The following is a 22,252-nucleotide window of genomic DNA, read 5'->3' on the forward strand; positions in this document are numbered from 1 at the left end:
GGCGCGGGGGCTGGAGGTGGTGCCGCTGGTGCAGACCTTCGGGCACATGGAGGTGAGCACCGGGCGGGCCGCGTCGTGCCTTCGACGCCTGTGAGCGGCTGGGATGCGCAAACAGGGCGATGGCGTGGGGGTGGGTTTGTTTGGGAAGGCTCCGTAACTCCCAGCGCTGCAGTTATCCAGCTCCTGTCAGCTGCACGCTCGGGACACCAGGGTGATGCTGCACAGAGCACCCCGTTTCCCTCGCCACACGAGGCCCTTCGTGGTCGAAGACCCCCGCAGCACCGTGGAGCAGCAGCCGTGCCTGTACAGCCCCTGGTGAGAGGCATGGGGCAGTCCCCTGGGTTGACACACAGCCAAAACCCAGGTTTTAGCGGGACAACTGTTAGCAGAGTCCTGGTGACACAAGAGAACACTGCTGTCCTCTTCATTTTGCTGTTGTACCCCAAGCTGTCCTTTCTCTTGCAGTTTGTGCTGAAGCACAAAGAGTTTGCTCATCTCCGGGAGGTGAAGGTGTTTCCCAACGCCCTCAACCCACACAAGGAGGAGTCACGGGCACTGGTCAAAGCCATGATTGACCAGGTCATGGCATTGCATGAAGACTTAAAATGGTTTCACATCGGATGTGATGAGGTGGGACTTCTCTTGAGCCAGGATTTTTTTTTTTTTGTGAGAATGAAGGTAAAGGCTGAGGCTTCTGCATTTCAGTGGTGCCCAGGCCATGTTTGGGTAGGATTTTGGTGACAGAAAACACCAAGTCAAGCCGGTGTAGAAAAGTTGTTTTGACAATAAATTATTCCAGTAGCATGGGATGTCATTTCTATTGATCTGAGTGTAATATCAAAAAGTTTTGAAAGCAGTTTCTTGAAGCCAACTCAGCATTTGGTTTTGGGTCAAATGAGTATTTAAATGAGATATCACTTGGAAGGTATTCCTCAAGAATCATGTGAGTTTTGATGTAAGATGTTGGCTTGTTGTTCTGACCAACTTATTCAAAGTAAGGCCTTTTGTGGTGCGAAGTGTTGGGCTGGTTTTTTTCTCGTGGTAGTTTGTCTCCTTGAGGATGAGAACCTTGAGTTTTCTGCTTTCTCAGCGTTTCTTAAAACCATCCCTATGGCACGCAGATCCCTGAAATGTATTATGGTCACCTTAACTGTATTGGTATTAGTTTAGCATTTTGCATCCCACGTTTGGGAACAAATGGCAAGGTTAGATAGAGACCTGCAAATTTTTATAAAGCAAAGTACTATTTATGTAGAATAAACATGTTTTAGATAAAACCTGCAGAGTTCAAATGCATATTCAGCTTAACAGATCCAAACCCACTCTCTGCATAGGACCAAGTGTGCTGGGGCCACTCTTGAACATGGCCCCAAGTCACTTCTAGATTCATGTACAAATGATCTCCTTCCCCAAGACAGGAACCTCATTTTATATAATTCAGGACCTTGGGGGTTGCTTGGATTTGAACCAAATAAAACTGATGAGAGCTACTTCCAAGGGCAAACCTTCCAAAGACAAATACAGCATGCTTTAATTATTCTTTAGATATTTTAGTTCCTATAGGAAAATTCCCTTACGTGATGCATTTAGTCAGGGCAACAGTCTCCTGCAGACTGATGGAAATGCTTGGAGTGTCTTCAGCACTGACAGGTGCTTTTAAACGTGTCCACTCGGTGTGTCGTACCTTTGCAATAGGTTTTGAATAGTGTATGATTTCATGACCCTGTGTCAAGCTTGCTCCCCCTATTCCTGTAAAAGAAGTCAGGATTATTTGTTTGATGTTTCAGGTCTACTACCTTGGTGAAGGAGAGGAGTCAAAGCAGTGGCTGCAGCAACAAGACAACACTCCAGAGAAGCTATGCTTATCCCACATAAAAGCAGTTGCAAGTTGTGTGGCCTCGTCTTACCCCGCTGTGACGCCCGTCGTGTGGGATGATATGCTCAGAGGGATAAGTGAGGAAACGTTGGCAGGTATGTGAGCAATGATGGAGTGAGTCATATTTTGTGGTATACAAAAAAATTTACACAACCAGTTAAAACAGATTTGTTGGTAGATGAAAGTAATGAAAACGAGAAATCTGAGAATAGTTGAGATATAGTTGATCCATTAGACTAGAGAATAGAGACATTTAGTCCTTGGCTATGTCACAGACTTTCTGTATGACTGTGGGCAAGTCTCAACACATAACACTTTTGTTTTCCATCTGGTAATACACAGTGACAAAGCAGTCATCATGCAGTGGTTGCCATCAATTCTACTTTCTTTACACATCAAAAAAAAAAACCCCAAACCTCAGTCTAAGTCTCAGTCTAAATGGTGGTCTCAGTCTAAATTTCTAGGCCTCTCACCACCTTCTGATGTTGGTTGTTACCCTGTGCAGCCTCTGGTTCCAGTGGTGCAGACTCAAACAGAGAAGCTGCAACCCTTTGACGGGACATATGAGCATAGTGCACATCATGAGGAACTCTGGTACTGAATCGTGCGATAGCTCTTTGACGTCACGAGTCTTGTTTGTTGAAAAATATGAAACCATTGCTAAAATCTGAGTAGTCCTGGTATAGATGGAGTTCCAGCATTTTCAGAGCCACCTGACATGTCTGCTCTAAACAGACTTGGACAATACCATGAAGAGCTGTGCAGCTCGTAAGACAGTGACTGACCTATTCGTGGCTTTAATAGTGGGAAATGATCAAACAAAATGCAGATGGGACCTATGCTGTTTCCACAAGAGCAGCACAGCATCTAGCTAGGTATGCTGTACTGCCGCAGGCAGCAACAAATGAAAATGGCATGCTGTTAAAATACTGAAGTTCTGTACAATTTACTGCAGTTTCTCTAGGGGTCGGTTTCTTATGTTTAAAACTAGTCTGGGAGTTGATTATAAAGGGATTTGAACCTATAAACCTGTATCTTTATTTGTACTTTAAAGGCATCTTGAAAAGCCAAGTTCTGTGCAAACATAGCTCAGACAATCTCTAACTTAAACAGTGAATATTTCCTTTGAATTTAGCTGAAATCTTGTGTGTACAGTTTGCAGCTCCACCAGTTCAACCCAGCAGGTTATACTGATAGATTCAAGGGACTAAGAATGAGATGGGCTTGGGATGGATGGGATCTCCCATGAATTGCCACTACTGATCCATATTAGTGGTTTCAAGATGTCTAAGGACTTGGTGACCCTGACCCTGTGTGTTCAAAGCCCTGGCCAGGCTGAAAAAGCTCAGGGGCGCTTCAACTGTAAATGAAGAATTCTAGTGACAAGCCATAGTTAGTTCTAGTCACGTGCTACCGCACCAATAACATATACTTAGTTCTCACTTTTAACTGTCTGTTTTCCATTACTCAGAAGTTCTAACTCTTTTCCTTCCAGAGTCTGGGCTTCCACAGCTTGTGCAGCCAATGATCTGGGACTACGCAGCAGACCTCGATGTGGAGGGCAAAGGTTTGTACTTCTCTGCTGAGCTGCTTAGAAGCAAAGAGCTCTGCTACTTGTTAAGCAAAATAGCCAAAACAAAACAGTATGATTAAACATACCTTAGTTGGACACCAAAAAATTCAGTTTTTGTTAAATTGCTTTTTATTGCTTTAGTGGCATAAATATAGCCCTTGTTTGATTTCGCATAATAGTTGCTATTATTTATTTTCTTTTTCTAGTTATGCTTCTCCTATGAAGGACTTGCATTGTCTGCTGTTTAATTCTTTTCAACAGGGCTATGGAGTCACTGGTAGGAGATTGAGAGGTTTTTCACAAGCACTGCTACATTAACTCTCCTTGCATTAAAACCAGTGGGAGCAGATAGCTCCGTACTGAACAGCTCTGTGAAAGGAGCTTCAAGGCTTCATACGTCTATAGAATTCAAAGGAAAAACTCCTAGAGGCTCCCGTAGGAGAATCAATCAGGCATCTAACATGCATACAGCTATTTGTTGACAGAAGAATCGGTTGTAAGATGTTACGCATGCTCGTTACATGCCCTCAGTTCTCAGCATTGAAGCAATTCAGCAATTCAAGGAATGGAATAGAGTAACTGGGCACATGAAAACAGGAGGGCGATGACCAAAACAGGTTGCTCAGAGAGCTTGTCAAATCTCCCATCCTTGCTGATGCTGAAAACTTGATGGGACAAGGCTTAGCAGCCTGTTGTAACTGGACCTGGCTTCCTGTTAACTGGAGCATTACAATCAAGGCTGAAAATGGAGCAAAACTTGTCCTGGAAGTGTTCTTTTGTGTCTTATTTCAGTGCATCTCATAGAGAAGTATCGTAGGTGTGGCTTCTCCAAGGTGTGGTTTGCTAGTGCTTTTAAAGGAGCTACAGGAGTGAATCAGTCTCTAACGCTTATTGGACACCACTTGAAAAACCATCTTCAATGGCTGAAAGTGGCAAGCAATAGCCCCGCTGACGTCCTCGAAGGTATCGCGCTGACCGGCTGGCAAAGGTGAGGAACACCATTTTAAATGGTTTCGAGGATCACATGGAAGCAAAGTTCCACCCCAAAAAAACCCCTGAGAGGTACAAGGGGGCTTGGGATTTGGAAGGGAATTCCTGTTGGTTACTGCCAGGCCTCACCCAACTGACTGTAAAGGGTGGATGTGAGTTCCAGTCAACTGCTACAGCATTAATCAGCAGGAGCAATTGTTTTGGCATACACCAACAATAGGTTGGATTTGAAGGCTTGAATATACTTTGTGCCACCTCAGACTGCTTATAGACAGCATAGTTAAGACGATGCACGGTCTACATCTGAATGTCTCATGTGAGTTCACATAGAGTGAAGTTGCGTAAGCGAGAAGAGTTTGTTAATTTAATAATGAAGGAGTAAAAGGTTTTTATGCAACCGTCGGGAGATCTAAGGGAATACCAGAGAGCCAAATTCAAATTTCTGACCCTAACTGCTTGAGCAAGTCATATGTTTGGTTATTTGTTCTCTTTAGTAAAACAGAAATACTTAGTGTTTCAGAGATAGAGTGTCCCTTCTCTGAGACAGAAACTGGTGTTTCTAAAGTTCTTTGATTTTTAGTGATTGAAACATTAACGCTTCCCACTGTTTTAGTATGTTCTGACACTAAAATCTCTAATGAATGAATATTTTCTTATTTAGGTATGATCACTTCTCTGTTTTGTGTGAGCTTCTCCCTGTGGCAATTCCATCATTGGCTGTATGTCTGCAGGCATTAAAGAATGGTACAATGACAACTTTATTCTCTGTCAGCTAATGCCTAACACAAGAGTGAAGTGACCTTGCCCTAAGGTTGGCACAGGCTTATTACATTTCGAGGTGGTTTGACTATCTGATCGTGGTCTGAATTATGAACAATAAATTATACATCTTGCATGTTTGCTGTACAGGAGTAGAGAAGCCTCTTGGCCTAAGTATTTAAAAGTAGCCACAGTATACTAATGGTTTATTATGTTTTAACCTGTAAATGGTCACAAACTTCTTCATGCTTATACTGGAAAAAATTCAAGAAGCTGAATTGCTTTTGAAACTGATTTGAAACACTACTGGTATATCAATGAGACTAATTTAATTTAGATTTAGATCTTGTTTACATGTAAAAGTTGTTCTAACTAATCAATTTTCTTAAAATTGACCTAGGTAGTACAGTCTGGTAAAATACTACCTGCAGTTTCTGGTTTCTTCATAGGCAGCTGCCAATAGAATTTTTATTTTTCTTTCTGCATTTCTTATTTTCAAAATAAAAACCCACAACCTACTTGTTTTTAACTAAGGGACTAAAAAGGTTCAGCGCCCCAAATGGCAAGCTGATAGCTAGGAAGTGCTTTATCTAGCACAAGACAATTGTGTGAAAGACAATGTACTCCTCCCACCCCCAAGTTTTTTTTCCTAGTTCTATTTCCATTTTACCTTTTAAAGAAAAAATCTTCATCCAAGGAGAACTACTAAGCCAATGCAGGGTCCTCCAGAAAAACCCTCCTTAAGAACATTTTGGTTATTTAGGCTCCTTTTACTTATTTCCACTGTCTTCTGCCAGGTGGCTATTCTGAAAAGATTAAAGAAAATGTAGAAAAGCTCCTGGGAATGTCCAACCTGGAAACGGAAACTTTCATGAGGTAAAATTCTAGCTGTGGGATTCAGATGCTTCTCATTGCATGGTAAGTTCAGAAACTAATGGATCCTCTTTGGACAGCACAAGTCTGGGGACCTTTCCTGGGAGCAATATCCTTACGCTTGTGACGCAAGTTAGTTTCTACCTCAAGTCATCAGTGGATGAACTTCTTGAAAGGAACAGGTAACAAGGTTTATGCTGATTCTCTGGCTGTCTGCAGGAGTAGGGGGGCTGTATCATCTCAAAATGGGGCAGAACTCCAGCAAAGTGATTTAAACATCAAGCTTGACATTTGAGGCATCACATCCCTCTATAGTGACACCTCAGCAGAATGTAATACTTAGATGCAAATTTAAAGTATTTCCGCAGAATTCCTAAACACTGTGCTGCCTTATTTCAAGAATCAAGTTCTTTCCTGAATTAAATCTTGTTGTTATTTAAAGTAAAAATGATTATTTTTTCTAATGGTATGGTTAGCTTGAAAAAATGAGCTTGAAATGAAACTTAAATTGCAACAGACGCTCAGTTATTTCCATCTGCCAGGAACAGTCTTTTTCAAGCCAGTTTCAAAGATAGGTAGAGTTAAATTTACATACACCTTAAGCATCATCTCTATTTGTGTGGGAGAAGTTCAGCTAAAGCCCTGTCACCTTCCTGTCGGCCTACAAACATGTATGTCACTGCCATTTCAAAAACTGCTTATACTAACACTCATTTTCAGATATGTCACAGGCTGGTTCAGCCCCTACCACAGAAAAAGGAAGATTATTCATCCTATAATAATGCATCACTTTCAGCCAGATGCAGTAAGGTAACGCCACTTATTTTGCATTATAGGGGAAATAGTCTGTCGTATTTTGGGCACTCAAATACATATAGTTTGAGTCCTTGCCTCTTTCTATAATTATTTCAGAAGCATCAGTAGAAATCAAACAATATGAAGTATTCATGATACAACTTTAAATGGAACACGTTTCTCTCTGTGTGCTTTCTGTTGAACAAGTTCTTTGAATACAAGTACAAAATTGGTCTCTGGAAGACCCTTCCCTGTGTATGTAGTTACTCCCATACAGCCGTGCTGCATCTTAGCAGCCGTCGTTAGCCTCAGTTCAGGGGCCACAGGCCATGTTCCAAGCAGGGCTGGGAATAAAACCAGCCCCCTTTCCCTTGCACTGTGTTCACTGTTTGTGCTTTTCAGACCTTGTCCTAAAGATGCCACTTATTTATCCTAAATGGCTAATTTATAACATTTTTTGCTGTGATAAGGTGAATATCTAACTGCATCTACTCTTCCTGATAAAAACCAGAATTAAATTCCCAGTAAGTCTCACAGTGGGTTTCAGTTACACTTAAAAGGGGTGTAGTGGTTTTTTTGAGCTCACCTTTCAGTACTTTAAAAGTCATTGCAGAAGAGAAGTGCCAAGATTAATGCTACTTAAACACAAACAGTATCAACCTTTTGCCATCTGCACAAAACTCAAGTCCTTTGAGCTCCTGTAATAGATGCTTCTTTTCCTTTTAAGTCATTTTAAGTCATTTTCCTGTAAAGTCATTTTAAGGACTGTACTCCCTTTAAAAGGCCCTGTAAAATAGCCCTCCCTTGAGGCAGAGCTCAGCTGCAACTGTGATTGTGTTTTCCTTCTGACTTCTGCTTAGTCTTCTCTCCAAGTGGAATGCCGTGGTGCAAGACCTCGAGGCAGCCATGGAGCACGTTTTCCACAAGTGTACCGTAGAGGAGTGGATGGAGGAGAATGTCCATCCCAGCCTACAGAAGCTGCAGCAAATAGTGGATGATTTAGATAAAGCAATAAAAGCACAAAATTAGGAGCATTTCAATTAATGTGTCTGATTCCACGTGAAAACACGGCTAGCGGAAATCTGCAACTAGTCACAGAGCTAGCATTAGCCATCTTAAGAGTTGAAACAAGAACTGTGATTAAACAAAAGTGACCTGAAGGCATAAAGGAATTTATTAGTGTAATAGGCTTCAACTCTTATTTTAATGTTCCTGTCTTAACACATCATTGAGCCTTAAATCACCTGCCCTGTAAGTCAGATTTGCTCCCCTTGCATAACAGAATGCAGGAGCGAGTCATAAGTCAAATATATTACAAAGCAGGAGAAAAACCCAGTTTCTTCCAAATTCAATAGTTGTAGTAATAGACTTTCTGACATTAGAATGACCTGGAAAAGTTCCACAAGTTCTACTCTAGGCAGTAGCCAGCACGTCTTCCCTTTGCAACATCCATAAAAATACAGGTTGTGGATACTTTAAACATGCTCAAGGTCCTCCTGGTCTGTACTGTGACAGGGATGTTCAGAGATGCATCCTACTGTTCCACCAGGAAAAGTCCTTCCACAGCATATAGCAGTCGCTTTGGTCAGTTCTGATTTGGACTTTTTCAGTGTTTGAAATACATAAAACCATGGCTCCTAAATCCAGCTTTGATTAGCTTGAGATCAGGAAACTAACAGCAACTTTTTGCAAAAGTCTGAGCAAGGAACCGCTGTGTAGATGCTCCCTAGGTTACAGCAGATGCGGGAAAGAATGTGCACCCTGACAGTAGGGAGCAAGAGGGAGCTGTAGAAAAGGGGCTTGTTGCCAAGTAATGAAGGTGACACTTGGACTTTGAGGGAAAACTGCCTTAACACATTGGCTTCTTGATGTTTTAGCAAAGCATCATCTAAGCTAAGCCTAGTTTCATCCCCACAGAAGAGCACCATTCCAGGCACTCTAAGGCATCTACTTCACCATGTAAAACTTGAGACTGCAGGTTCACCCAAATTTGAAGCGTGACTAACGTCTACTGAATATAAAGGAAAAACACTGGTTTATTCTGCTTTAAAGTTGAACTTTTAATAATGTATAGCAACATATTTTGTGGGCTTTACTGAGGCATTAAGATAATCACAAGGGAAAAGAATTCAAAAAATCTGCTAGTTAAGTACACTACCATGAATACTCAAAATATTCTTTACTTGTTGCTTCATTTACTGCTTTCTTGAAAGTCTTCTGGAAGCACAGGTATTGAAGTTTTCTGTGAACAGTCTATTATAAAATGAATATAGGTCTAGACACATAAAGTACAAGAAGTATAGCTAAGACACATCTTTAATTTATTTAATGAGAGCTATAGGAGTTAGGTCCACATGCAGATTTTTATCTAAAAAGAATCAGTTGCTATGTATAACTTAATTACAAGAGTCACATACCTTGAACTAAACAGAATCTTAATTTATTTTACTGTAATAAATCCTTTGATACTCAAAATTTTTGTGGGAAAATGCCTTCTTTTTTTTGCATGTGGCTTGCTGGTTTGGTTTAAAGGGTGTTGGTTTTATCAGCTTATATGAAACTGAAGGTTGGACTGCTGTAGAAGAGTGAAAGCAGGGTGCATAATGAACTAGGTATTTGGGCTTCCTCTACTCTCTTCTCCCCCCCATTGACTCCTTCAGTAGGATCATGACAAATGGTAATTTAGACTGCTATCAATATTAAAATACGTTTTAATTTAAACCAATTAAAGAAAGACTACAGTGACACAAAACAAGTTCTCCAAGTTGATTTATCAATGGACTTTTTTTTAAAAAGACAATATACAAGGCTTTACTGAAATTCTACTTGCAATTTTAAAGTAGAAAAGCAATTTCTAACCATTTTCCAGAAGTATTTTTGCCTCTCAGCCATCGACTGCAGTGTTAGAACTAGCGCTCTTTACTACATAAGCCAGCTTCGGTTTTGGTATCTGTGTAACTTCATAAATACAGCACAAGAGTCAGATCTCAGCTATACAGTATAAATATTTGGATTTTCTCAAGACTTGTACAATTGATCCTAGTTACTGGAATACCTCATTTTGTGAAATATCAGAATATTGGACTATAGCTTAGATTATGCAACATTGTCCCTTTGTACAGCATGCATACCACAAGCTAAGGCAGTGATCCCATCCAGCCGCACACACGCGACTAACTTCAAACGTGTTCCCCAAGTTTAAGCTTGAAGCATCTGCCAAGTGGCACTTACGATACAGACGTATAAAAGGACGTAATAGAAAGTGGTGGCTTTATGGAGCAGGGGGTTAGATCCAACTTAAGATCTTTAATGCAGGATTTCAAATCATTTGTAAGTCAAGCTACAGCTGTCTAGTCTCAAGTTACTAGACAGCCCAAGATGCAAAAACCTTAACAAAAACATCTGTAATACTCCAAGAGAATCTAATTTCCTAACCAAAACTAGTCTTTCACATCATTCCCTTTAGTACAAGCCACTTTACATCAGGCACACATAAGGCTACATTTACTGGGCCTTTTGACATGCTAGGCTCAAGAGGAGTGAGGAAAACTATCCAAAAAAAGCCTTCAGCAAAATGATGAGAAGTGGCAAGAAAAGAGAATCAGAGAGAGGACTAGTGGAAAGAGGGAAGACCAGAACCTGTCCCGAGTTGGCACCTGCTGTTGTAAACAGTTCCTCCAAGCAGCATCACATCACTGAGGAGCCCCCAGACACTGCCGCAACCAAAGCCACGTGAACAGCGCTGCGCAAGTTACTTTTCCATGCGCGGTTACTGCAAAACGTGAAGACCTGGGTACGTCTTCCAAGTACAAAAGACAAACAGTTTTTGAAGACAGGAAGCTCAAAACCTGGATCAAAAGAAATACACATCAGCCTGTGACACACATCCATGTACAGCATCCAAGTGCCCAGCTGCGACACCCTTTACCTGTGCTGTAGGTCGCTACCACCGTAAGCTCCCGGTAGCCCATGTCAAGCCAGCAGTGCCTGACATGGCCTGCAGCCAGAACCCACAGCGACTGAAGTATTTACTCGGTCCCCCTTCATGTTAGCGCAAGCTACGGAACTCGCGTTCTCATGTGAAACTGTACGGATTTGCAGAGCTGCCAAATGCAAAACGGACGCGGGACAATAGAGGATTACACCAGCTGTTCCAACTGAAAGGCTGAGGAGTCAAAATATTCCTCCTGCACACAAAGCACATGCCAGCAGTCATCCCTCTCCAGCCTACCATCAGTAGGATACTGAGGTGTGAGGGGGATGCTACAGAACATCTTTAGAGAGATGATCATTGGACATCAACTCAAAATGCAACTTACTCCACAGACTGTATTTCAAGCTATATTATACTGTACTATAGGTCACTCCCCTTTCTAGGGATTCCAAATTTTCCTTACAGTGTTTTCATCTTTGTATAATGCTATTGCATAGAACATCAGTGCATACATTACTAATATCAAGAATCTACAGCAAGCTAGATGCACAAAAAGAGCTCAGCAGAAGCAGGGCACACAATGCACTGTAGGGTTAGACGTACCTTTCTAAAGCTGATTTTTAGCTGGAAAACCACAGCATCGTTTGTATCTTCCATGGAATATTAGCTCTCATGGAAAGACAACAGAAAACCACTATAGCCGAGATTAAATGCGGGTAGTTTTGTCCGTTTCATCCACAGTCAAATCTGTGGGCTCAGAATACAAGTGCAACACACATCCATATCATGCACTCCCTCTGAATATCCTTGCTGCAAAGCAACAGTTATCTGCAGGTTGAGCCCTTTTGCTTACATTATACTGTTAAATACTCTCTTTCCCCCCCGCCCCCAGTATTTCTTACTGGAAGTCCTTAGAACACTTGACATTCTCATTTTACAGCGAGGGGGGAAAAAAAAGTTCTTCAAATTCCCAGTCTCATTCTCCTCTCTAAAATGAGCGTCACCTAGGGTATATATTACAGCGGTTTTAAATTAAGAACTGTCCCAAGTGTTACACCCTGTAATTTTTTTTTTTTAAACAGGTTTGATGATTATTCTTAGCTTACAGCTGTGCTTCAGAATAAAGGCCAAATTTAGCCAATTGCCTGCAACCTAATTTTCCCCCACTGGTACACAGCAGCTTCCCAATTCCAGTGATGTGGGGTAGAGATTGAAAGCCCACCAACTCTGAGGACTTCACAAGCATGTCTATTGTCAGAGGTCTGCTTTGATACCTGATGTGATCACAAGTTTCTTTTCTTATTTAATAGAAATAGACCCACTTGGGTGCCGCAGTCAAGCTGCATCAACAACTATCTCCCTGTTACAGTGCGATTGCCCTTTCAAACTGATAGCAAGAGCAGCTTTGTCTCACAGCTTACATACTCAGTCTGAACAGCTGGAATTGACATCGTGGTACAGCCCGTTCTTTGGTCAGATAACCATGTGCTTAGTTTCAGGACATTGCTTCTGCTGAAATCTTTTCATAGCTTTCTCTTCTGCAGAGGTAGAGTGCTTTGAAACAAGAATGCAGGTGCCTAAGTCCTGAAGAAACTGCTGCCAGAAGACATTTGCTGCTGGCCAAATGTGAAAGCAGACCACACTGTTACCTTGTACCCCGTTCAGACCTCCTAGAAGTAACTGTGTAAATATTTCCTAATTCCGGTCTTAAGACCATACAATTCTTAAACAAAGCCTAAGTGAACTTTAATACAAGCAGTTTTAGCACATTGAAGGAACTTTCAGCTCTTCACAACTATTTTCTTGTACTGACATGTTGATACCGGCAGGATGAAGTTTTAGTTCTAGACAGAACATGTTGACTAACAGAGGTAGCTTTTACTTCAAAAAATATCTTGGAAAATTCATATTTTAACAACTTACGAAACCATTAGTCAGAACACTACACACCTGGAGTAAAACATGGGTGCAGGTCAAACATTGGATCCATCACAGCTATCTTAAAAAATTAGGTTATTTAGCACTTTGGTATCACTTCAAGTGAGGAAATACTAAAGTCTAGGCTACCATGTTGTTTGACATCAGTCTTTTCCCTACCTAAAGTAACAGATGTGCTTTTCTTCATTTCTAAATACTCAGTTAAAATAGTAAATGTTGAGGTCCAGAAAAAGGTTATTCTATCTTGGGGTAGTCTATGCCCAGAAGTTAAGCAGAACAGGATTAAGCCAGAACATCCCAAGAGATACTGAATCATCAACATGATCATTTCTTATTTACTATTTATGGCTCCTTGGCAAGTCCAAGAGAAGACAACAAAACAAGCTGACCAACCTGATGTTTCCAATTCCAAGACAGTCACTCAAATTTTAATTTCCACTGGTATCTAATGGCACGCCAGTAGTAGAGAGTGAGTGCTACTATTCCGCATCACCTAATTGCATATATTAAGTGGCTTAAAACCAATTTAGCAATATACTCAGTCGTTTAGAACATTTCAAGAAAAACCTCAAAGCTTTGTGTTATGAGTGACGAATGCAGCTCTTCTACATTGCATATACTGTACTTGCAGCAGATGTTTGCAGTTAAGTGGAAGTTTACATCTGTATCCCCACTTCATTAGTGGGAAAGCAATAAATGATTTCAAACCAATTAATTAATAAATAACTATTCTTAGACAAGTTTGATGAGCTGACAAAGTTCAAAAGCCAGCAGTGTCCACATGCAGGAACTAAGGCCAAGGAACAAATAAAAGAATTTGCTTTGGACTCTGCAACAGCCACACTGGGAACGTGGATCTTGAAGCAGTTTAGCACTACAAAAGGTGCCCTAAGACAGATTCCTCCCATTGTAAATGCACATGTAGAGAAACGCCCAGGTCAAGATTGTGAGGGATTTTTTTCTGAAGAAAAATCAGTATATTTTCCAGATGTTTGAAAGCCTCAGCTTTCTTCAGCTTATGATGACTATTAATATTTATCCTGTGGTTCATCTGCATCACTAGCCTCTGTTTCGCTGCTCTGAGAGAGATCTTGTTGGCTCTCTACTCTGTCCAGTTCCAGAAAACTAGTAACGAGTTTGGCAACCGCTTCCACATCACTGTGGAAAAGAAAAAACAACATAAGAGTTAGAAGAACTGTGGTGTTGACAAGAACAGGCACACTAATTCCTGAGAATAACTGCTTGAAGAGCCAGTCAACATACAGCGTAGAGTATTACTGACAGCATCCCACTTGTGAAGACGTATCAAGCCAAGCCATTACTTCCACAGCAGAACAAATCAACCCTTTTCCCACAGTCCCCGCTGCAAGATTCCTTAGTATCGATGCTAAAAATAAATCCTCTGTTAACTGATAGATGCTAAAAATAAATCCTCTGTTAACTGATAGATACACTGAAGGTAGGCAGAATAGAATTAATCCCCTCTGCCATTGCACAGCTGAGCTAGTGAAGGGAACTACAGCAGACATGCAGCACTAAAGGGATCTTTGGTATCTAAATATGATCAGTCTCCTGATGGGAGATGGTGTTACCCAAATATCTGCAACTGAAAGCATTAAAGGGTTTAAAAAAGTTAAACTGAGTAACACAAGGTCACATCAGCAAGTATGAAAATGAAGCTAAGCTGAGTCTCAATAGTTGGCAATTACTGACCTATGTGATTAGTATTTCCCACTTACACATTCTAATTAAAAAAAAAAGTCCACACTGCACCTTCTACAGCCCAACACGGCACTCTGAGTCAGTGGGTGTGAAAATCCAGTGACAAATCGTAGCACAACCAGGTAACCCTTCCCAAAATATCGCACAATCTCCTCTTCCACATTCACATCTCGGATCTCATTCAGCAGAGCCACTACTGTAAACAGATGTGGAAAACAAAGTAGTCTATTAGCATTACAGTAAACTCTCAGCGCTCTACTAGTGACTTGTGTGACGGGGACTCCATGCTCGAGTACTACTGCTCTGATCCCATACAACCGGGGCAGTCCTGCAATAGCAAACAACTGCTGAGCTATTCGGGGACAACAAGGGTAGACCACAGCACATACTAGCTGGGATAGGCCCTAATGAACAAGACATACTGCCTCCCAGGAACTGGGGACCATTAACTTGTTACTTATGTTTCCCCACTTACTTCAATGATAGTTTTAACTATTTTTCTGTACAGAGTAGGTAAACAGGTGTTAAGTTTACTGAGATTGAACAAATACTGAAAGATTTAACCATTCAGAGCACCTGCTGATCTCTGCATGCCCACATTAATGGTACTTGAAACAGATACTACCAACTAACCTCTCGGGAAGCAATGTGCTCAGCTCCCCAACATATAAACATACCCTAAAGAAAAGTCCAGAAACATTAAACATCCTTCTCTCCACATCTTGTATCTTCCATCTCCAAAATGAATTGTTTAAACACCAATTCAACTTAAGGACGTTCCAAATTTTGTCAGTTTTCTAAGCGTATTGAGAGTTGTTTGATTTAGACTAGTAAGTAGAGTAAAAAAAAGCTGACATTGAAGAGGATCCTGCTTTAGTTTGAAATGGAGCTCCTGTCTCAGTGACTCAACCCAGTCACATACTATACTTCAACTTCTGTTACTCTGACAGAAAGCTCAAAAGAAATTAGATACCGCATTAAGCTGCACCTACTGAATATGCTGTTTTAAATGCGTGTGATATATCTGCAAGATGCAACACGCCTGCTTGCATATGTTATCTAAAGATTTGCCTGCTAACAAAACCAGATTAGATTATAGAAATCTCAGTTCCTGTATCCAAATTTTAAGTTTTTCCACCAGTCCCACCTGCAAAGCGGGCTAGCCAAGGGAAATGTAAACCTGCACATCAACATCCTAAAGGAATGGCCAAGATTATTATAGAAAGCAATGTGTAAGTCTAGTTACCTTGGATTAAAATAACGAACAAGATGCATTCAGCACCTTAACCTGAAAAAGCAATCTGCCTCTCAGGACCCAAATATTACATCTGCTGCTTGGGAACAAAACAGATCTGGAAACAGATGTTGACTAATTTGAGTACGGAACTCAAGAGAAGCTTATTAAATGGGCATGTATGCATTTCTTCTGTCTGCCCGCCACATTTGCTACCACAGATAGGTAGGTGCTTTCTCACCTTGTTCATTGCCTCCTTTTGAGAAGGTCAGTATTTTTTTGTAAAGATTGAATGTTTTTAGGCAGACTGTTCCCTTGTTCTTATCAAATACAGCTTCCTGTAAAATTGAAAAATAAAAATTAAGATTTTCTTAAACACACCATCAGTAGCTATGCTTCAAAGTAAAAGAAAAAGTTATATGGAAAAATAATTTTGGTCACATAGAAAAAACATAGCTGTATTAGAGACATTTCTCTGTTATTAAACTGTGAAAATCACAATCTTGCTCCTGGCTTTAACACAGACTTTACCATATCTCCCGCATTACTTCTAGAATGAAGTTAAAGCTGGTTTCATTGCCCCTCTCGCCACTTATGTAATAAAAACTTTTTGCCTGGAATCAAATTTGAACACTAACTCGGAGCTCTTGGGGTATGCATTTGGCCTACAGTATATACAGTGAACATAAGTTCTAGTTACACTTTTCACTAACACAGTCACTAACTCCACCAAAATTCCAGGCTTACATTAGATTTAAAATATCCCTGACAGGCAGTGAAAAGAAGATGTCTCATATGTGGGTTGCTTATTCCAATAACAACTCAGGTCAGTAAGGTGACAAGCCTACATAGTGGGTTATTGCTCTCAGTCCGACTCCCAAGAAATCAATATCCACAAGATTATAAACCAACTTTACAACCACCACTGTTTTCCCACTGGAAAACAGCCGAGTAGCCTGGAAGGTTAGAGCTACCCTATTTAACAGTCGTTCTGTCATTAGCTGGAATGGCAAGTACAAAATCATGCTGAATATGTTATTCTTTCTCCCTCTTTTATGCAAGAGGAAGAAAAGGCCACAAAACAGTTTGGGGCAAGTCCCACCTTAAAAAACACTCTTATGTTTAGTTTCACATTTTCATGCTTGTGTAGTGGAAGAATTATTGCCCTGATTCTACTCTTAGTAAAGCAACTCCAAAGGGTTTCCTCAACACCAAAAGCATAACTTGTCAGTTTGGCCTGAGCAAGTGCATAGGGCTGCTGGAATCAGCATCCGCCAACTGTCTCTCAACTAGCACAACCTCATTTCCCGAGTTCAGCATCTTACCTCCCACTGCTCCAGATTCTGTGCTGCCACAAAGAAACACCCGGCCATATAGAAGAGCTTCCATGCCAAGCTGTCTGAACAATGCAAAAAAATGCACAAATTTACATTTGGGTTCCCTCCCCACTTCTTTGGTATTCAATCAGTTAGTTGTAAAAGCAACATGCTCCCTTTAAAGGCAACAGAAGGAAAAAATGTTTCGCTCATGCAACATTTTTGCCCTTAATTGTAATGCAAGCTATTTTACAGCTCGCTCTCTCAGGAGAAAAAAATACAGAAACTCTTCACATATTTTTCAAAGACTCCATCTACACTGGGCTCCAAACCATGCAGAATTATAAGCATATGTATTATTGGCAAGGTTGTAACATCACTACACATCTTTCTCTTCCCTACAAGCAAAGGCATCCACAAAACTCTCAACCTGCTCTCAACCAAATATTTGTGCTGCAGAGGACAAGGGTAAGGGACAACTGAAATTCACTGAAGCAAACATGTTTCTTCATAAAAGGAAGCAGTCAGCCCTCTTGACAGACAAACTTTTGCATTTTATGTCCTGGAAATGTTTACATATAGCAGTCTAAGTAATTTGCTTACTCAGACTTTTACTGAAAGCAGAGAGCAGAACTGTGCCAAGTATTGTTTTGGAAAACTTTGTTGCAATGTCTTAAGAAAAAAGGCTGATACAGCTGGTGTCTCAAGCAGCTTTCACCGGACTTTGCTCTTAAAATAAAAATACATTGATTATATTGGTAGTATATTCCTGCACGCTATTAAGCTGTAGAATTTGATGTTAACACAATGCAGCAAGAGAATCACAGGACAGCCTGCAGGATAAATTTCACAGACGGAAGGACACCTGGCATTTGGTGCTGCCTGCTCTGTTGTGGGGGGCAGGAAGCAGCAGTAGCTGTCTGTTCTCAAAAGGTGTTTTTATGAGTCATCTCTGCCAGTGACGATTTAAGTTTCCAGAGAAAGAGAGCACCTCCATCAAAGGCAAGGTAATCGTTTCGTTATGGTGGCAAACAATCATTATATGTCTTCCCAGGAGAGCTGTGAGGACCAGCTGATCACATTTATAAAACACACCGGAAGTACAAGATGCCACAGAGTGATAAATATCATTTTTAAAAATACTCTTGCAAATGGAAAGGGATGCCAAGTAAGAAAGAGAGCATTAAAGCACAGTAAATCATACACAGGCAACAATTATTGGATTTTAATATTCGCGCCACAAACTGTGATAGGTACCTATACTGCCTTTGTAAGGCCAGACAGAAGCTGCAGAGAGGAGTCATCAGCATGAAAAACAGATCAACAGGAAATAAACAGTTCTTCGGAAAATTCATGGGCCATTACCTGCACTATAATAAGCAGCAGCCAAACCTATGGAGGCTATTCCTAGAATAAGAGGGGAGAGAATTAGGACACACACCTCAAACCATCTAAAATTCCCTGATGAAAAACATATGAATATTCACAAGTTCACTTTTCAAAAAGGGGACAAATGTGATTGCAATATTGATCACTATATGAAAGAGTCGGTTATTTCTCCTCTGAACTCAGTATGAAAAAACACTCCCATTCTGCAAAGACACTAAAGAGCACAGGGGCTGAGGTCAGAAATAAAAGGTCATGACAGAATCAGGAACAGATTTCAGAGGAACTTCTCAATCTAACCATTACACCATACTTCCTCTCGAGCGCAGTACATCCTTGAGCACGCTAACCCACACTACAGCAATTTTTTTTTTCCCCTCTAAGTGCTCTGTGGAGCCAAAAGAAAACTTCTGCAATAAAGGTGTGCCAAAAGCTGCCAGCTCGTCTCTCCCACTAAGGAGGCAGCAGTGGAAAAGTGGCTCATGCCCCAGAGCATCACTGCACCTGCAAAGATCTTGTCTCAATGACAGTCTGACAAGACGACATCACTGAAAGCAACAACGTTGTGGTGTTACTGCAATGGGACCTACTCAGCTGGAAAGCCGGATATGCCACATTTTCCCCACCAGCTCTCTCAGTGTGGTCCCAAGCAGTACCACTCCATTTTTTTCTGCATGTTCAGTAGTGTTTAAAAGCAGATGCCTTTCAGAACATCCTGTTTGACTTCCTATTTCATACACACAGTGCCATTACGAGTTCACTGTCAATCACACGCAAGACCTAACCCCAGCTTTGCTCCACCACAGTTTTTTCCATTTCTGAAAACCTAGGTGTTTTTCAATGTAAGTATGCATCCCCTTCAGAAGGTTCACATTTACATTGCTATATGGCATATAATAAACTTTCTTTTCTTGATCCTTTAGAACTCCCTTAAATTTTTGTCCTTGAGCCTCTGAGGTTCTGCAGATGACAGACTGAAAAATTATCACTCTCACAGTGAAGCTACCACACTGAGGAGGAGACTTCAGACTCACTTAGTGGCTATGCTAAAGGAGAAGTTCAAAGCATAATGATTCCTCTTCTTGAAAGAGAAATGCCTGAAAGACAGGCATCTCTTGTTAGAGGTTTTTTCAGGACTTTTTTCTGTGACCCCTTTCCCTTAAAGCAAGTTCTGAAATAAACTGAGTATTATGGACTTACCAACAAAAAGAGACCAAGATCGGATGCCAGGGGACCTCTTCAGATGAAGATAGGAATTTGTGCGGTTTTCAACCAACATGTACATCTTCAGAAGAAACTCCCAACAGCCCAATCTGACTCATGAAACCCCACTGGACAAAAAAGATAAGGAAGAATTTCAAATCATTGCTGACTCTAACCCCTTCCTAGCATTTGTCAAGATTTGTCAAGTCTTAATCTAGACTATAAAAAATGTCCAGGGTAAGAACATAGCGTCTTTCTCACAGGAAGAGCAATATACACACTTAAAGCTGCAAGGAAAAACGGCCATGTGGAGACTTGCACAACAACAACAGGAATCTGAACTCGTCGAGAAACTTCTCATTTGGGGGGTAAAAGTCTCTTCCTTTCAATCACAACCAGATTCTAGGAGGAAATGCAAAAAAACAAGAACCCAGAACAGTGTTGTTGGTAATTCACGCAGCTCTTCAAACAAATAAAATGTAAGAGCAATGGAAAGTTCTTTGACAGCATTTCTCCTGCTAACTGCAAAGGTTGCCATGATGGCAGCTGGAACAGGACAATGCAGCCTTCCGCAACACAGATTTTGGGTCTCTCTTTCCCCAATGAGAGACCACCAAGGGTTACAGCCTCAGCCTAGCAGCACCAGTGTCACGTAATGCCGTATACGGCATGCCCGTCCTTCAAGCCAACTCAAGAATAAAACCAGGAATTTTCAACAAGCATGTTTGTCTCTCCCCAACAAGACCATGCCTTCAATCTAGACAGAAAGTAACAGCAGAGATTAAGACGGCCGGTGCTAGTTAAAAAACAGTAAGAGATGGGCAATCCCATGCAGCAGTTGCAGCAAGTTTTTAGTATTTACAGCGTAAAATTGCTTGAATTCTGGCATGATTGTGAGCTCCAATGCAAAAAACAATCTTACCCTAATACTATCAGCACAAGCAAAAAGACTGATTTGCTCAGGACTGTCACTAGAGAACGGACAGGCTGCTTACTGCTGCTCTTGTGCAAATTGGTAGAGATGCTTGTTATTATTATGAAGACCACAACCCAGTAGAAGTAAATAGGAAATGTAAGCATGTGCTAAGCATTGTGTCATAATGTTAGCAGAGTATACGCTAGCCTAACCATACATTTCTTCTGTTTTGCTCTTTTGTGTTACAACCTTCATACCACTTAAGGTAGTGGGTTTTAAGCAGGCTTCCTCAAAAGGGATTTCTAAGAAGGATATTTGCTGTTCTCATTGGTGTGATGAAGCTCAGTGCCTGTCGAGCGTTCTGGGGACTGCAATGCCTTCTATTGACCTGGTACTTTAACCATTACATAGCCAACTCTTCCGCCCACAGAACCAGTTCGCTGGAGGTAGGCATTGAGGTGTGGTTAGCTGCCCATGAGACAGGCTTCCAGAAGAAAGCCAACATTCTACGGGTTTTTGAATAACCGTGAAAAACACTTTGAGAACAGGCCCAAGCACATCCAGGTTCTTACAGAAGAAAAATATGCAATTTTTAGTCCTTTAGTCATCTTGCTTTTCTTAGATACTACATGACACTCCTGCAATTCTGCATAGACTGGCTAGTTTAGATACAAAGCTCCACGGGATTTTTTTTTTTCCATTTAATAAAGCAGATTTAGCCAAATCTTTTCAGTTAAATAAAAAAGCACATATGACTTTGATTTTAATCTCTTAGCAACCCATCTGAGAGAATCTGAAACCAAAAGAGGCAAAACCCACTTATACATAAGACACAGTCCATCTCCTCCGGATGTCAAACATCAAATTTTAATTTTCAAATGACTCATTTGCAACAAAGTTGCTCTCAGGATATCAGAAAATACTTCAGCACACACAAAGCCTTCTCCTGCCTGCAACCTAGAAAATGTCAACAAGGTATCAAATACGTAAAGATCACTGCAGAAACCTGGCCATATTTCACAAACACCACACCCTACTTAAAACACAGTTAGCATACGTACCAGTCAGATCCATTAATGCAAACTTTGATATATCTCCCCCCCATATTCACTCAGTGAAGTCAAATCCTGCAAATGCCGGTGTCAGCCTAATGCTGGACACCCAAAGTCAATGGCAAGACAGCTGCTTGCGAGATCAGTGCCTCAGGGTATAAAAAGCACCAAAGCAGCTTCTTCAAAGTTGCACTTACAACAACTCATAAACGTGCCTTTAAGTGAACACAGAAGTTTTTACCATGATGATTTCATGATTACAGAGAGAGGTAAGTTTTTTCTGGCTGCTCATTTTGCTTAAATGTGTTGGGTTTAACATTAAACTAATCTTCAGCACCAAAATAAACATTCATATACTTCCTCCAAGCTCTCGAGTGAGGACGGCCTAGCAAGAGCTATCGAAACAAGCACCCTGAAAGCTTCACAACAAGTATCTACCAAGTCAGGACCCCGCGCCGGGCTCAGTTTTACCTCCCCATCCTGCACCTGCCTCCCACCAGCGAGGCCCATGGTCTCCCCCTCACCGAGCATCCAGCTGGGGAGAAAAACCGCAGCGTGCTGCCAAAACCCCCGCAAACCCTTTCCTCCCCCTACGTGTGGGGAACACCAGGCCTTTAGCCGGGACTCGCCCGCAGCGCCCCCCGCCCGTAGCCCGCCCCTCAGGCGCGGCTCCGAGCGCGGGCAG

The 22,252-nt window shown here is 41.3% G+C and overlaps 2 protein-coding genes across 3 annotated transcripts; one reads left to right on the forward strand and one right to left on the reverse strand.

Moving 5' to 3' along the window:
* Window positions 1-4: 4 nt before the first annotated feature.
* HEXDC (hexosaminidase (glycosyl hydrolase family 20, catalytic domain) containing) lies at window positions 5-7,922 on the forward strand (the record flags this gene model as incomplete). Its single annotated transcript, XM_010295287.1, has 10 exons — window positions 5-52; window positions 466-630; window positions 1,788-1,971; window positions 3,372-3,443; window positions 4,242-4,437; window positions 5,101-5,183; window positions 5,996-6,074; window positions 6,152-6,253; window positions 6,792-6,881; window positions 7,727-7,922. Coding segments are annotated over 10 exons (1,188 nt in total), but the record flags the coding sequence as incomplete, so codon positions are not given.
* A 5,499-nt stretch (window positions 7,923-13,421) lies between these two features.
* LOC104615383 (chromosome unknown open reading frame, human C17orf62) lies at window positions 13,422-19,730 on the reverse strand. Of its 2 annotated transcripts, XM_010295285.1 has the most exons (6): window positions 19,597-19,730; window positions 18,376-18,417; window positions 17,020-17,093; window positions 15,936-16,032; window positions 14,512-14,656; window positions 13,422-13,896 (listed from the first exon to the last, which is right to left on the reverse strand). In XM_010295285.1, the coding sequence occupies exons 1-6, from the start codon at window positions 19,679-19,681 to the stop codon at window positions 13,767-13,769; spliced, it is 573 nt and encodes a 190-aa protein (XP_010293587.1). In that variant the 5' UTR covers window positions 19,682-19,730; the 3' UTR covers window positions 13,422-13,766. The 2 variants fall into 2 exon arrangements, with proteins under 2 accessions (XP_010293587.1, XP_010293588.1); XM_010295286.1 differs by lacking the exon at window positions 18,376-18,417 and having other exon boundaries at window positions 13,593-13,896; window positions 19,597-19,681.
* Window positions 19,731-22,252: the final 2,522 nt, after the last annotated feature.

Source organism: Phaethon lepturus, unplaced genomic scaffold (assembly GCF_000687285.1).
Source record: "Phaethon lepturus isolate BGI_N335 unplaced genomic scaffold, ASM68728v1 scaffold20259, whole genome shotgun sequence".
Taxonomy (NCBI): domain Eukaryota; kingdom Metazoa; phylum Chordata; class Aves; order Phaethontiformes; family Phaethontidae; genus Phaethon; species Phaethon lepturus.

Coding starts and splice junctions, on each gene's coding strand:
- LOC104615383 (XM_010295285.1), bottom strand. CDS start 19,681: ATGTACATGTTGGTTGAAAACCGCACAAATTCCTATCTTCATCTGAAG. Junction 18,418..19,596: donor ATCTTGGTCTCTTTTTGTTG/GTAAGTCCATAA, acceptor CTCTTATTCTAG/GAATAGCCTCCATAGGTTTG. Junction 17,094..18,375: donor TGCTGCTTATTATAGTGCAG/GTAATGGCCCAT, acceptor TGCATTGTTCAG/ACAGCTTGGCATGGAAGCTC.